General features: G+C 40.3%; 1 protein-coding gene across 1 annotated transcript; it reads left to right on the forward strand.

The window, feature by feature from the left end:
• Window positions 1-1,840: 1,840 nt before the first annotated feature.
• Window positions 1,841-13,360, forward strand: OTUD6B (OTU deubiquitinase 6B). The gene is made up of 7 exons (XM_081953071.1): window positions 1,841-2,028; window positions 5,280-5,434; window positions 7,250-7,342; window positions 9,482-9,794; window positions 10,792-10,853; window positions 12,125-12,231; window positions 13,033-13,360. The coding sequence occupies exons 1-7, from the start codon at window positions 1,905-1,907 to the stop codon at window positions 13,115-13,117; spliced, it is 939 nt and encodes a 312-aa protein (XP_081809197.1). The 5' UTR covers window positions 1,841-1,904; the 3' UTR covers window positions 13,118-13,360.
• The last annotated feature ends 1,040 nt before the right edge of the window (window positions 13,361-14,400 follow it).

Raw genomic sequence — 14,400 nt, forward strand, 5'->3', positions numbered from 1 at the left:
AGGCAGGAGAAGAAGCAATGGATGGAAACTAATCAAGGAGAGAAGCAACCTAGAACTAAGAAGAAATTTCCTGACAGAACAATTAATCAGTTGAACAACTTATCTCCAGAAGTTGTGAATGGTCCAACACTGGAGGTTTTAAAGAAGAGATTGTCTGAAACGGTAGGGTTTCCTGCTTGAGCAAGTGGTTGGACTAGAAGACCTCCAAAGTCCCTTCCAATTCTGTTATTCTATTATTTGTTAACTAAAATGCTTTCTCTCCAGGTCCTTAGTGCCCTATATCAAGACTACATCATCGCATGCTGACAACAACGTATAGGATAAGCAGGATGTTATGACATAGTCCTGCTATATTTTGGTAGCATTTCCATTATTTATTCTGTATGGCATTTCTGTCATGGCTTTTAATCCTTCTGCTATTCTTCCTAACTTATTTTTAGCTACATGTGAGAACATTCAGTCCTGAGGCTTAAATGTGTTCTCATTGGAAATGTGAACTGGATCTAACACTGCAAATAGTTACTATAATCTAAAAATATTTCTGGGGCTGCTTCTACGTTCTTCCTCTTGAAAGTGATCCCCTATTTGAGTCAACCTATTCACCCAATTGCCCCCCCCATCCCATTAAAGCTTGCTTTATCCACTCTTATTTCTAATTATTTTAATATGTTTCTTGCTATTCATACAATAGGGTTGGGTAACTGTACTGTCTTTAATTTTTAACACATCTGAAGGGCCACAGACTAGTAATGTCTTAATTTTTCTTTAGAGTGTGGATTTGTATTCCTGTTATGAATTTGTATACATACGAAATCACAGTAAGAATTCTATTCCTGTTGAGCTCACTAGAATTTTCTTAGATCCATCTAGGATTGTAATGCTAATCATTGAAGTCCTGTTTATCCTTTTTAAATGCCCATGTTTTAGTTTTCTTCACCTGTCTCGCCTTCTAGTTTGGTTCGGAGAAGAAGTATTTTTAAACCCAAATTCAGTAAATCTCCATTGCCACGTTTACATCTTCGTTAAGGAATCTTCATTTGAAGCTGTAGAGCAGAAGCTGCGGAAAAACCACTTGAAGGTGCAATATCTCAAACAGCCATACGGTGGCGCGCCGTCTTAGTCCGAGCGTTTTTTTTCCCTAGCCGCATACCCTCTTCCTTCCTTTCTCGTCATAGATATATAAACTCATATAAGAGTAGACCAGTGTTTTTTTTAAAGTTGTCAATTTAATCCGTGTGGACTTTAACTACCAGCATGCTTGGCTGAGGAACTTGGGGAGTTGAAGTCCACACATTTTAAATTGCCAATGTTGAAAAACATTGATTTAGACCAGGAGTTCCCAAACTTGGCAACTTTAAGACTTGCGGACTTCAACTCCCAGAATTCTCCAGCCAATTCTCTAGTTTTTCTAATTCTCTAGTTTTTCACTTCAAGTAACAACAAAGTTTGAGGGAGGAGAATTTTTCACAATTTATCATTGTGCCACCATCACAATTTATTCTGCCATAGCTCCACAGCAGCGCAACCATATTAATTATTTGCAGAAAAACATGCCACCTTCAAGAGGAAAGCCTCAATTGAATAGAATAAAATAACTTTATTATCACTTAGGTCCCCGTTCAGCCCCCCCCTCCCCAGCACCCACCCAGTTTTATGGAGTTTGGGATTTCTTGGTAGACAACTTTCTCTGAAGTGTACCCGTTTTTCCCAAACTTGCGCTGAAGTTTACCCTCTCTATAACAGCTAGCTCTATCAATCCCCAGCCTGGCTCCTCCCACGTTCTTATCTCTTTGCACTGCGGCTGGGCTAGGACGATGCGTAGAGGGGCGTGTCTTCGCCAGACTCCACCCCCTTTATCCGCACGTGGATAGCAGAGCCAGCCGGGCGGTGGTGCTGAATCCGCCATGGAGGGGCGCGGGCCAGGCGGCTCAGCCGCGGTGGCGGAGGACGAGGAGGAGGAAGAGGAGGAGGGCGGCGCGCTGGAGCTGCTGGCCAGGCGGCAGCGGAAGGAGAAGCGGGACCTTCAGGGTGAGGGCGGCGGCGGCGTAGGCGGCGCAAACCCGGGCAGCGGGAGGAGAATTGCAGAAATGGTCTTTAAAGCTTGCAGGGGAAACCTGCATCCCGAAGCGAGCAGCTGCGCTATGTTGGCAAGACACGCTGACCCAGGATTTGCTCCACCCAGTTTTATCAGATTGTTAGCCTGCTATATTTTACAGGGCAGGGTGGCAACTTCTAGAATGACCGTGGCTGGTTTCCCCCCAAAAACTGAATAGGTTGAAATCAGGTTAGTATTTGGGATGAGAGACCACAAGGAAACATCGGGGTTAGATAGGAAACCGCCTCCAAGATGAAGGCGGGGACACAAACCAGGTATTGTTGGCAAGGGGATGACACGAGACTGTCAAACCTGGGCTCAACTTGAAGGAGATCTTATCTTGCTTGGTCTGGGAGCTCAACATATAGCAGTCCCTCTTCAATGTAGGAACAGGTAGATAGGTAGGTTGGTCGGGGAGAACAAACAGCCCTGGCATCCTGTGGGCTTCCAGGTTTTTTTTGGGGGGGGGAGCACCTGGTTTGGAGTGTCTCCAGATCTGCTTGACCACATTAAATCATAGTATCGCTCTGGCTAAATTCATAATGTAACACGCTAAGGCACCTGAGGGTAGAACAAGAAGCAATGAGTGGAAACTAATCAAGGAGAGATCAGTGGAACAGCTTGCCTCCAGAAGGTGTGAATGCCCCAACACTGGAAGTCTTTAAGAAGATGTTGGATAGCCATTTGTCTGGAATGGTATAGGGTTTCCTGCCTAGGCAGGAGGTTGGACTAGAAGACCTCCAAGGTCCCTTCCAACTCTGCTATTGTATTGTATTGTAATGTAGGAACAAGTAGATAAGATAGGTTGGTCGGGGAGAACAAACAGCCCTGGCATCCTGTGGGCTTCCAGGTTTTTTTTGGGGGGGGGACCTGGTTTGGAGTCTCTCCAGATGTGCTTGACCACATTAAATCATAGTATTGCTCTGGCTAAATTCATGTGGCTAAGCTATAAACTAACTAAGGGTTGGTTGGTTGGTTGGATGCATAGTATGGAAACCTCAGTTGTAATTGGCTTATTTGTGGCACGTTTGTCATATAAGCAGAGGGACAGAGCTCTGTGTACCAAGGCTAATGAGCTTTTGTGGGTTTCAGGCTCTGCATGAGATGCCTGTTCTTATGAGTGAGAGCGTGCAAGTATATACTGTAAATGAAGTCTCTGCATTGGGGTTTGAGATGCCACAATGAGATGCTTTATATCATCTCATCACTTTTGACATAGTTTGACAGGGCACTTGCAAAAGCTGGAAGTCTGGATGCTTCAGCATGTAGACATCTCGTACGGCACCTCTACAGCCGCACCCACACCTTCCAACAATTGCAAGTGTGAATTGAACCAGCAAGTGACATGGCTGCTTCACTTTTATAACCCAAAAGCGTGTTGCTTTGCAAAAAAGGTTCCTGGGAGAGTGTTTCTCCAGAGCATTTGTGAACATACAATGAGTGTACAACATATGTGTTGTACATGTATAAACAGATTTCCACACAAGGTCCAGGCTCAAAAAGAAATGATATAGAAGTTCTCAAGTGAGGCCGTGCAAAAAACAGCAGAAATGCATTGATTATAATACTAGCCTCATACTAATATTTAATACTGGCAATGGATAAAGGTAACAGAAACAAATGTCTTGATAAAAATCTTAACATAAGAAAGGACAATATTCAAAACCCAGTAGAGCCTTTCAGATGTTCCTGGTACCAATGGAAATAGCCCCCTTTGGCTCTAGGACTCCAAATCTAAATTGCAGTGTGAAATAATTAAACTCTATTTTAATGTAGAAAATATTTAAATCATGAAATATTACTAGTTGCTTTGAATGTATTTTGAGTGCTTTTAAAAATAGCACCCCTAAACTGAACCTGTCAGAACTGCAATTACAGGCATTTTCTTGACTTATTGCACCAATATGACAGGACTGGAACCATAGAAACTCATGTTGTTGCATCGTCACTTATTCTGCCTTGTCCCATATAGCTTGCATCCATGCATGGAAGGGGAGAGAAGGATGGCAGTGCTGCTTTCCTGCTGTCGCATAACATGAGAAGCTGTCCTAAGATGCAGGCCTTGCTACATTGCAGTACTTGGGGCAAAAGTGACACCTTTATTTTAGTTTTGATTAATCAGATCTTCCATATAATATTTTTAAAGCCAATCTTTTGAATAGAATATGGTTTTGAAAATTCTTATTTTTATATGCATACCACTTTTTGCAGTAGCCACGAATCAAGAATTTTGCAATATTCAAAAGCACATCATTTGTATTTTATTCTGTGGATGTATGTTACTTAGAATCTGTATGAACTAGGAGGCCGCTTTGCTCAATAAATAAATAACCAGTTCTGTATACACATATACCTCTCAAACTCATTTTTTAAAATATGTAGGGGAATTACAAAAACTAGAAATAATACAAATCGTTGAAAAAATGTAATATTTTATTTAGAACAAGATGTTATTTCTAATAGCAGCCCCTTCAATTCTACAATTTTCTGTTGATTATGCACCATTAAGTCATGTCAAGTCTTAGCAACCACATAGATATATTTCATTATCAATGAACTGACAGACACCAGCCTGGTCCTTCATGACTTCCAATGTTGCTATAATTGAACCTATCTAACATGCTACTATTTTTTCTCTTTCTTTTCACTTTAATTGCAAGTTTAGCAAAAGCAACTATTGTAATCAAAGTTAGCATTTTGTCTTCATAGGACAGACGGAAAGAATTCAGATCAGGTCTTGCATGACCCACAACTACATGTACTTACAATATCATGTGCCACATATTTATTTACAAAAAGGGAAACTATTTCCCATCAAAACACAGGCACCTCAAACTAATGAGCTAAATTGTATCCTGACTATAAAATGTAGAGCTACATAATACAGTCTAGTTTTAATTATGCATGTCAATTGCCCTTGATTTTTTAAAATTAAGAGTTTTGGATCAGCATGAATTAAATTTCATTTTATGTTTTGAATTGTGTTAGTAGGAAGTAATATAGTAGCCTGAGATAATTTTTCGTTCTTTTGAGAAGGATGTTTTCTGAAATTCAATTACTGCAGTTTTATTTGATTTAATATGCATGCGTAAGATAGTTTTTTTTGGTTAGACTCAAATCATGTATAATGGCAAGAATAATTTAAGATGCTTTTCATTGATCTCACCTGTTTTTGCTTCTGTAGCCAAAATCCAGGGAATGAAAAATACTGTTCCAAAGAATGATAAAAAGAGAAGAAAACAGCTGCTGGATGATGTTGGCAAGCTGGAGTCTGAGTTGGAAGAGAAGCACAGAGAGGAATTAAAGAAGTTAAAAGAAACATTACCTGAACAGAATAAAGTATGCAGCTTTTGTTTTTGAGATACCTTGAGTTTGTTGTATTTCTAGTTACTAAAAATGTCTCATGTTTTTAAAGTAAATATTGCTAAGGACTTTTTTCATTCTGAAAATTGTTGTGTTTTGAACTTGTTTGTGGGCAACTTGTTATAAGTAAAACAAATGAGCAATCACTGGGAAATACAGTTGGACACTTCGCAGTGATTTTGTATAAAATTTACACGTGTTTGGGGCAATAAGGTAATTTTTGTGGAAGAGTGGGCGTCCAGCTGGTAGAGCTCACAAGATGGAACCTTAAGGTTAGATGGAAGCAACTGTTCTTAGTAAAACATTCTTTCTCTCTAACTGAAAGAGAATGAGAGAATCAGCCATTGCAAGAAGGCAGAAAAAGATTTGGAGAAGGGTGCACACGGACTCAGGAAGAAGGCCTAGCACTGCCGTCAGTTAGGGGACTGGAGGCTAAAACATATGAAGAACGGTTGCTACAACTGGGTATGTCTAGTCTGATGAAAAGAAGGACTAGAGGTGACATGATAGCAGTGTTCCAATATCTCAGGAGTTGCCACAAAGAAGAGGGAGTCAAGCTATTCTCCACAGCGCCTGAGGGAAGTACAAGAAGCAGTGGGTAGAAACTAATCAAGGAGAGAAGCACCTTAGAACTGAGGAGAAATTTCCTGACAGTTAGAACAATTAATCAATAGAAAAACTTGCCTCCAGAAGTTGTAAATGCTCCAACACTGGAAGTTTTAAAGAAGAGATTTGGATAACCATTTGTCTGAAATGGCGTAGGGTTTCCTGCCTAAGCAGGGGGTTGGACTAGAAGACCTCCAAGGTCCCTTCCAACTCTGTTATCCTATTCTATTCCTATCCTATTCCGTCACTACCTTACATAAGGCCAGGCTGTGCACTTTGTCAGCTTTAGAAGGAAGGAAACTGAAGGATATCTGGGGCAGCAGGGCCTGCTGAGTCCAGAGCAATGGGGCCTTTGTTGCTGTGGCACTGGGATGGCTGACTGTGGCATGGGGTTTGAGGTGGCACTCAACAATGGTGGCAGTGCTGGTGATACTGAGATTGAAGCATGAGAGCACTGGCAGCTGGTTTAGAGTTGAAGGACATGAGTCTATCACCACCACTGCCTAGAAGTGCTACTGTTCAGGGCAGCTAAAAGGGCATAGATGGATGGGAGATAGGGGGTGGGGGATTGAAGAGGAGGCAGTCCGTTACCTTATTGAGTCTCAGAGCTGGTCGGGCTCAAGGCAAGAATGGTTTGGATCAGGGTGGATCCTTTACTAACCCCTGGTGGGATTCAGTTAAGGATGGCAACAGGGGCTGCTGGGATATCTGTTGCTAAATGATGCAGTCATGTGACATCGTATTTTATGATTGCATCGTTTAATAACAGAAGTTGCAATCCCAATTACTGTTGTAACCTGAGGACAACCTATATTTATTAGCCCTGGGATTATAGTTTTCTGATTTTAGTAGGAATTTAGTGCTGCATGTTGGGATCAGGTGCCTCAGAAATGTAAAACTTGTCTATTTCATTCTTATCCCAAATATAATGGGATTTAATAGAATTTCTGATAGTTAGGGTTCTCTGGTTGGCCACTTGCCAGAAGAAAAAAAGTCTCTCAAACTAACTGGGAGGTAGAATTAGCACAGAATCATGTAAAAGAGAATGATGGCTATAGTAGAAATGGTGTAAAATATCAGGAGACAGTGAAGATTATGAAACTTTAAACGTAGCTTCTGTTAAAATTGAAGGGCTGTAAAAAATTCTTTGTGAAATATCTTAAGTAATTTTTATTTATTATTTAGGAATGTCTGGCAAGTCTAAATATTGCAAAACTGGAAATTGAGAGCAGAGAACAGACCCAGCCTGCTAGAATATCAAAAGCACAGAAGAGACGGGTAAGATTATTTCAGTGTTAATTCATTAGATTGTGAGTAGGTTTTACAATGAAGTGCAAGGTGTAATCTTCAATGTGGTATCTATGGGATGATTCTAGAACCTGATTCCAGTCCCAAATCCCAAGGATTATTCTACAAGACACTGAATTAACGCAGAGACAAACATGTAATGGTTTCCCCAGATCGGGTGCATTGTTTCACAATTAAAGGGAAAAATAATATGCACAGAAATAATTAGGTGAAATTATGTGTGGATTTGCCTGTATTTGTCCATCTGAAATTCAGATACTCCTTGATTACAATCATTTGTTTAGCAACCCTTCAAAGTTGCAATGGACTGGAAAAAAAAAACAATGTACAACCAGTCCTCCCACTTAATGACTATTGTAGCATCCCCATAATCACGGGAACAAAATTTGGGTGCTTGGCAACCAGCATGCATTTATGGCAGTTGCGGTGTTCTGGAGTCATGTGAATGCCATTTGCAATTGCAATAGCACTTAGACTTACATATCACTTTACAGTGCTTTACAGCCCTCTCTAAGCGGATTACAGAGTCAGCATATTGCCCCCAACACTCTGGGCCCCCATTGTACCGACCTTGGAAGGATGGAAGGCTCAGTCAACCTTGAGCCGGGTGAGAATCGAACTACCAACTGCTGGCACCGGTAGATAGCAGAAGTAGCCTGCTGTACTGCATTCTAGCCACTGCGTCACCACAGCTTTGCAACTTTCAAAGCCAAGCAAAGTCAATAGGGCAAGACAGATTTGCTTAATGATCACACGATTCACTCAACTGCAGTGATTCACTTAGTAATTATGGCAAAAACTCCTAAAATGAGGTGCAGCTCAATTAACAGCCACTTTGTTTAGCAATGGAAATTCTGGTCCTAATTGTGGTCAAAAGTCGAGGACTAATTGTAAAATAGATACTTTCCAATCTACGACTGCCATATTTGAGGGTTTAGAGCAGTGGTTCTCAACCTGTGGGTCGCGACCTCTTTGGGGGTCGAACGACCTTTTCACAGGGGTCGCTAAGACCATCGGAACTCTAAACTTTAAACTCCACTTCATGTTCCTCGAAACACATGCGGATGGGCTCCGGAGTCATCGCCAGCTGCGCAGAGAGTCGCCGCGGCTCCACGCTGTAGAAAACAGGTGCGCACGTGCACCCCGTACAATTACAGCTTTGGACACTTCATAATGGCGGGAAAATGTTCTCACTCTGACAAAGCGCTGCCTTGTCTTTCACAGCCACCTCGTTTCCAATTGGGGGGGGGGGAGAAATCCTCTGCATGGATTCCCCCAATTGGAAATGAGACGGCTGTGAAAGATGTGTGGGGTCCGGACCCCATCCGTGCTGCCAAGGACGGGCACCAGACCGGATGCCGGCCGTGCTGGGAGCTGTGCTGAGCACGGAGGAGCCAGTGGCTGGGGCGCCCTGAAGCAGCGCCAGCCAGCATGTCCCGCAAGAAGAGCCCCAGAGGTAAGGACGCACCCTCCTCCACCCTGCCCACCGCTCAGCAACGCACTGCCGGCGCTGCTTCATTGGGTGGGGCAGGCAGGAGGTGGGCGTGGCCTTGTTTCCAATGGGGGGGGAGAAATCCTCTGCATGGATTCCCCCAATTGGAAACGAGATGGCTGTGAAAGATGTATGGGGTCCAGAGCCCATCCACGGGGGGGGGGGGAGAGGTCGCCCTCGCATTCCTCGTCTTCCCGGATGGGCTCCGGAGTCATCCCCAGCTGCGCAGAGCCTCACCGTGGTTCCACGCTGTTGAAAGCATAGGTTCGTGGCGTGCGCACACCCCGTAAATTACAGCCTCGGAGACTTTCCCCCAGGGAAAAACGCCGCTGCCAGGTACTTTTAACCTGTGATTAAAGGTGACCACAGTATGTGTGTCTGTGTGTGTGAGTGAAAGAGACAGACAGACAGACACACACACACAGTGACAGAGATGGGGGAGAGAGGGGAGAGACAGAGAGACACACAGATAGACAGACAGACAGACAGAGGCACACAGGTTACAAGTTGTCTAATATAATATCATAAATACCCGAGAAGGTTAAACTCCATAGACTGTATTAAAATATAGCATGGACTAATGTAAATCTGCAGTGTTTTGCTGTGTTTCATCGCAGGATAAAAAAGCAGCTCTGGAAAAGGAAAGAGAAGAAAGAATAGCAGAAGCTGAGATAGAAAATTTAACAGGTGCTAGGCACCTTGAAAGCCAGAAACTTGCAAACATTTTAGCCTTAAGGCAATTGGAAATTAAGCAAATCCCATCTGATGGTCATTGCCTATATAGAGCTATTGAAGATCAGCTCAAAGAGCAACAAAACCTGTGGACAGTTTCAACACTCAGAAGTCAGACTGCAGAGTATATGAGAAGTCACGTGGATGACTTCCTTCCATTTCTGACAAACCCAAATACAGGAGATTTGTACAGCCAAGGTAAGTAAAGGTCTCCTAATTTAAAAAACAAAACAAAAGCTAAAAACATGTCATTACAGAGAACATTAGTTTCAGTATGCTTCAGATACTTAGTTGAAAAACACAACAGTGTTTTTCAAACTTGGCAACTTTAAGATGTGTAGACATCAACTGCCAGAATTCCCCATCCTGCATACAACTACCTATTATAAATGCACAGCCCACTTTTCTGTCTTAATATGTTTATTGATGTTCTTTGTCTCTCTCTGCCACATTCATACAAATATGTATGTATATGTACACCCAACATCTTTAGGGTAGAGGTAAATGAATCAATCTGTATAAAGCAGGGGTGTCCAAACTTGGGAACTTTAAGACTTGTGGACTTCAACTCCCAGAATTCCCCAGCCAGCCATGCTGGCTGGGGAATTCTGGGAGTTGAAGTCCACAAGTCTTAAAAGTTCTCAAGTTTGGACACCCCTGGTATAAAGCATAAAAAAACCCATTATTTACAGTCTTAAGTAAAAACAAATCTCAGCCTGTATTATCTTTGTTTATAACTAAAATGATGGTAAAAATGATCTCTGTAGTACTTTTTCTGAACCATATTTATGAAGTAGGGATACACCTCAGAACATGAAAACTTACTAATTAGGCACCATAAAATTTTGCTATTAAACCTTATCAAATTAAACCTTTCATTTTTTTTTCATTTGTGGTCTGTACACCGCCCCGAGTCCTTTTGGGGAGAGGCTGCGGTCTATAAATTTAATAAAATTAAAATTAATTAAATTAAAATTTCCTGTTTCGTACCTTTGTCATCAATATCTTTTGTCTTTTTGAGAGTGGTAGTGTATGTAAATCTTTGATTTTTCTTTTGCTTTGTGTGTTATTCCACAAGTGTTTATATTCTACAAGCTTCCTTTTGCCATTCTATTTTTTAAATTTTTTAGATTATTCCCCCCCCCCCCCCCCAATTTTTATGTTTTTTAAAATGTGATGCTTTCTTTTCCTGCAGAGGAATTTGAAAAATACTGTTCCGATATAGCAAACACCGCTTCATGGGGTGGTCAGTTAGAAGTAAGTATGACATGCTATACTTTCTTATTAAATATTTATGATATTATAGGAGAGATATGAATTACAGAAAGCACTAGTGAGCTGAGTTTCTTCTCCAGGAGAGAAATACCTACAGTTATTAGGATTTTCCAAGGTCTTTAAAAGAACTAGGGAAAATTCTTAGGCAGTGAGGATTGTGGTGAAAATAAAGAGCATTTTTTCATATTGTTTCACAGAGAAATTTGGGAAACATACAGTATATCACAGAAGTGAGTACACCCCTCACATTTTGAAAATATTTAAGTACATCTTTTCATGCGACAACACCGAAGAAATGACACTTGGCTACAATGTAAAGTAGTGAGTATACAGCTTATATAACAATGTAAATGTGCTGTCCCCTCAAAATAACGCAACACACAGCCATTAATGTCTAACTTTCTGGCAACAAAAGTGAGTACACCCCTGTGATAATGTCCAAATGGGCCCCAGGTAGCCCCATTTTCCTTCCCTGGTGTCATGTGACTCATTAGTGTTACAAGGTCTCAGGTGTGAAGGGGGACAAGGTGTGTTAAATTTGGTGTTATTGCTGTCACTCTCTCATATTGGTTACTGGAAGTTCAACATGGCACCTCATGGAAATGAACTCGCTGAGGATCTGAAAAAACGAATTGCTGCTTTACATAAAGATGACCTAGGCTATAAGAAGATTGCCAAGATCCTGAAACTGAGCTGCAGCACGGTGGCCAAGGCCATACAACAGTTTAACAAGACAGGTTCCACTCAGAACAGACCTCACCGTGGTCAACCAAAGTTAAGTGCCCGTGTTCAGTGTCATATCCAGAGATTGGCTTTGGGAAATAGATGTATGAGTTCTGCCAGCATAGCTGCAGAGGTTGAAGGGGGGGGGGGAGCCTGTTAGTGCTGAGACCATACCCCGCATGCTGCATCAAATTGGTCTGCAGGGCTGTCGTCCCAGAAGGAAGCCTCTTCTAAAGATGATGCATAAGAAAGCCCGCAAACTGTTTGCTGCAGACAAGCAGCAAGACTTCTGTGATATACTGTATGTCATGTTTAGATGCTTAGTTTTCTCATGTTTGCTGAGGCTCTTACTTGGCCTATAGAAATAATACAGGTAGTCTTTACTTAAAGATGTAATTTGGATGTTTAATTATCTGGAGCTAGTACAATTATGCATTGTGTAAGTTTTTGTTAGAAACATATTTTGTAGCGATACAGAAGTGAAGAAGATAAGATTAAAATGTAAATTAAAATGTAATTTTGCTTTACAGCTAAGAGCTTTATCACATATCTTGCAAACACCAATTGAAGTAATTCAGATGGATTCCCCTCCTATTATTGTTGGTGAAGAATACAGTAGGAAACCACTAGTACTTGTGTGAGTAAATATGTTAAATGTTGAACTTCAAAACAATTTTTTGTTGGGTTGCTTTATACTTGCAATGCAATTAAGAAATGAACTACAAATTATAAAACCACAGAGCTCTAATTTGGCACCATTTTCATAGTTTAGAACAGTGGTTCTCAACCTGTGGGTCGGGACCCCTTTGGGGGTCGAACGACCCTTTCACAGGGGTCGCCTAAGACTATTGGAAAACACATATTTTCAATGGTCTTAGGAACCGAGACGCCAATTTTATGGTTGGGGGTCACCACAACTGTATTAAAGGGTCATGGCATTGGGAAGGTTGAGAACCACTGGTTTAGAAATGCATGCAGAAGTTTAATATTGGCCTTCAAACTTGTAGGATGCTTGCGATCACTGTGATCACCACCTTCATTACATTTTTGATAATATTATAAAGTAACAGAAATCAGTAGGTTGCTACCTGTTTTCTTAAAATAAAATAAAAAACCACCCCAAGAATAAAAGTGTTGACTTTCTTATAGAAAATGAGCTCAGTTTAAGAAAAGAGAATATTGATTTAAGCAATGTCTTTCTGTTTTGTAGTAAATAACTCAGTGACAAAAGCTGCATTTTCTCATTATATTTATTAACTTACTCTTAAAGTGAAGTTTTTTATTTAAGATATTTGTTTGACCACCCATATCTTAGAATACAACTTTGGGCAGCCATGCAATCTTTTAATTAAATAATGTGGTAACTTATATCAAGTGTTCATGTGCTTTTTTAGCTTGGTGGAAGTCCTTGTGTTTTTCACATATGTTTTTCTTTTAGGTACATGAGACATGCGTATGGATTAGGTGAACATTATAATTCTGTAAAAACTCTCTTGGAGAACACAGCAGAAAATGAAAGCTAATACACAGATCACCAGACGACATGAATGATGGCTACAATTTTACTAAGTGTCTCTATATAGGTCTTAAAATGAATTCTCAATTCTTTAATAAGGCATACAGGGTCATACAAACACACACATATAAGGTATGTGGGTCTGTATATATGAGATCTGTTATCAGCACTACTCAGTTTAAATCATGTTTTTTTAAAAAAAAAATTCTGATGTGTTTCTAATGTATCTCATAATAAATTGTGGGTTATATTTCCTTCGTTTGCTTGACTTCTTTTATTTTAATAGGAAAGCCAGTATACACAATACATACATGCACAGACAGACAATATTGCATTGTGGTTAAGTTGTTATGGACACCAATCATAAAATAATTATAAAAGCCACTCACATTTGGATCATCAGAAATTGCTGAGCTCTTATAATAATTTTCAAGGTGATTTGTTCTGAGTATTGAATCCATTTATTGAAACACTCATATTGTTTTTATTTTGGATTGTGGCAGAAGAGTACCTGATTCTGAAAAGCAAAAACCTCCTCTCTGATTATTAAAGTATAGGAAGTAGTCTTACCATATTGATTCCTCTAGCTCAGTTTACAGTAATAGTAATCAGTATAAAGAGATACTTTGCTAACCAACCTTGGAATTGCCAGGAACCTTTTGCAAGCAAAGCACATGTTTTTCCAATAAATTAGAATGTTTCCTTTTCAAAGGAGAACTTCTACTTTTCAAGGCTGTTGAATTGATCTTGCTTAGTTAACAGGAGAAACCTTTCCTTATGGAACATGTAAGTAGAATATCTGCAGAAGTCTCACCATGATAGTATCTATTTTAGATAGGTATTTAAAAGCTCTGGTATAATGAATGCTGTCCATTTTAAAACGAAATAGTGCCTCCACCTACGTATTTTACTTATCACATTATTTTGAAACTGGAAGAGTGGATTATAATATTGCTATAAGATACGTATCGCCACATACATCCCACAATGACAATATATTTCAAGAAATGAAACAATTTCCCTTGTAAAGCATGATTTATGAATATACTATGATCCTGCAGGCCATTTCATATTTGAGGTAATAATGACAGTATATAAAACTTCAATTAAATTATTTTCATCCCTTGCATTGTGATGTGCTGCTTTATATATCATTTAAAACATTCTTATAATTAAAATGGTTCATAATAAGTCTGACTTCCACAATGAATGAATGAAGATCCAGGAAACTACAGACCTATCAGCCTGACCTCAATACCAGGAAAGATTCTGGGAAATATAATCAAGCAA

The sequence above is a fragment of the Natrix helvetica genome (assembly GCF_964273705.1).
Source record: "Natrix helvetica genome assembly, chromosome: 4".
NCBI classification, from domain to species: domain Eukaryota; kingdom Metazoa; phylum Chordata; class Lepidosauria; order Squamata; family Natricidae; genus Natrix; species Natrix helvetica.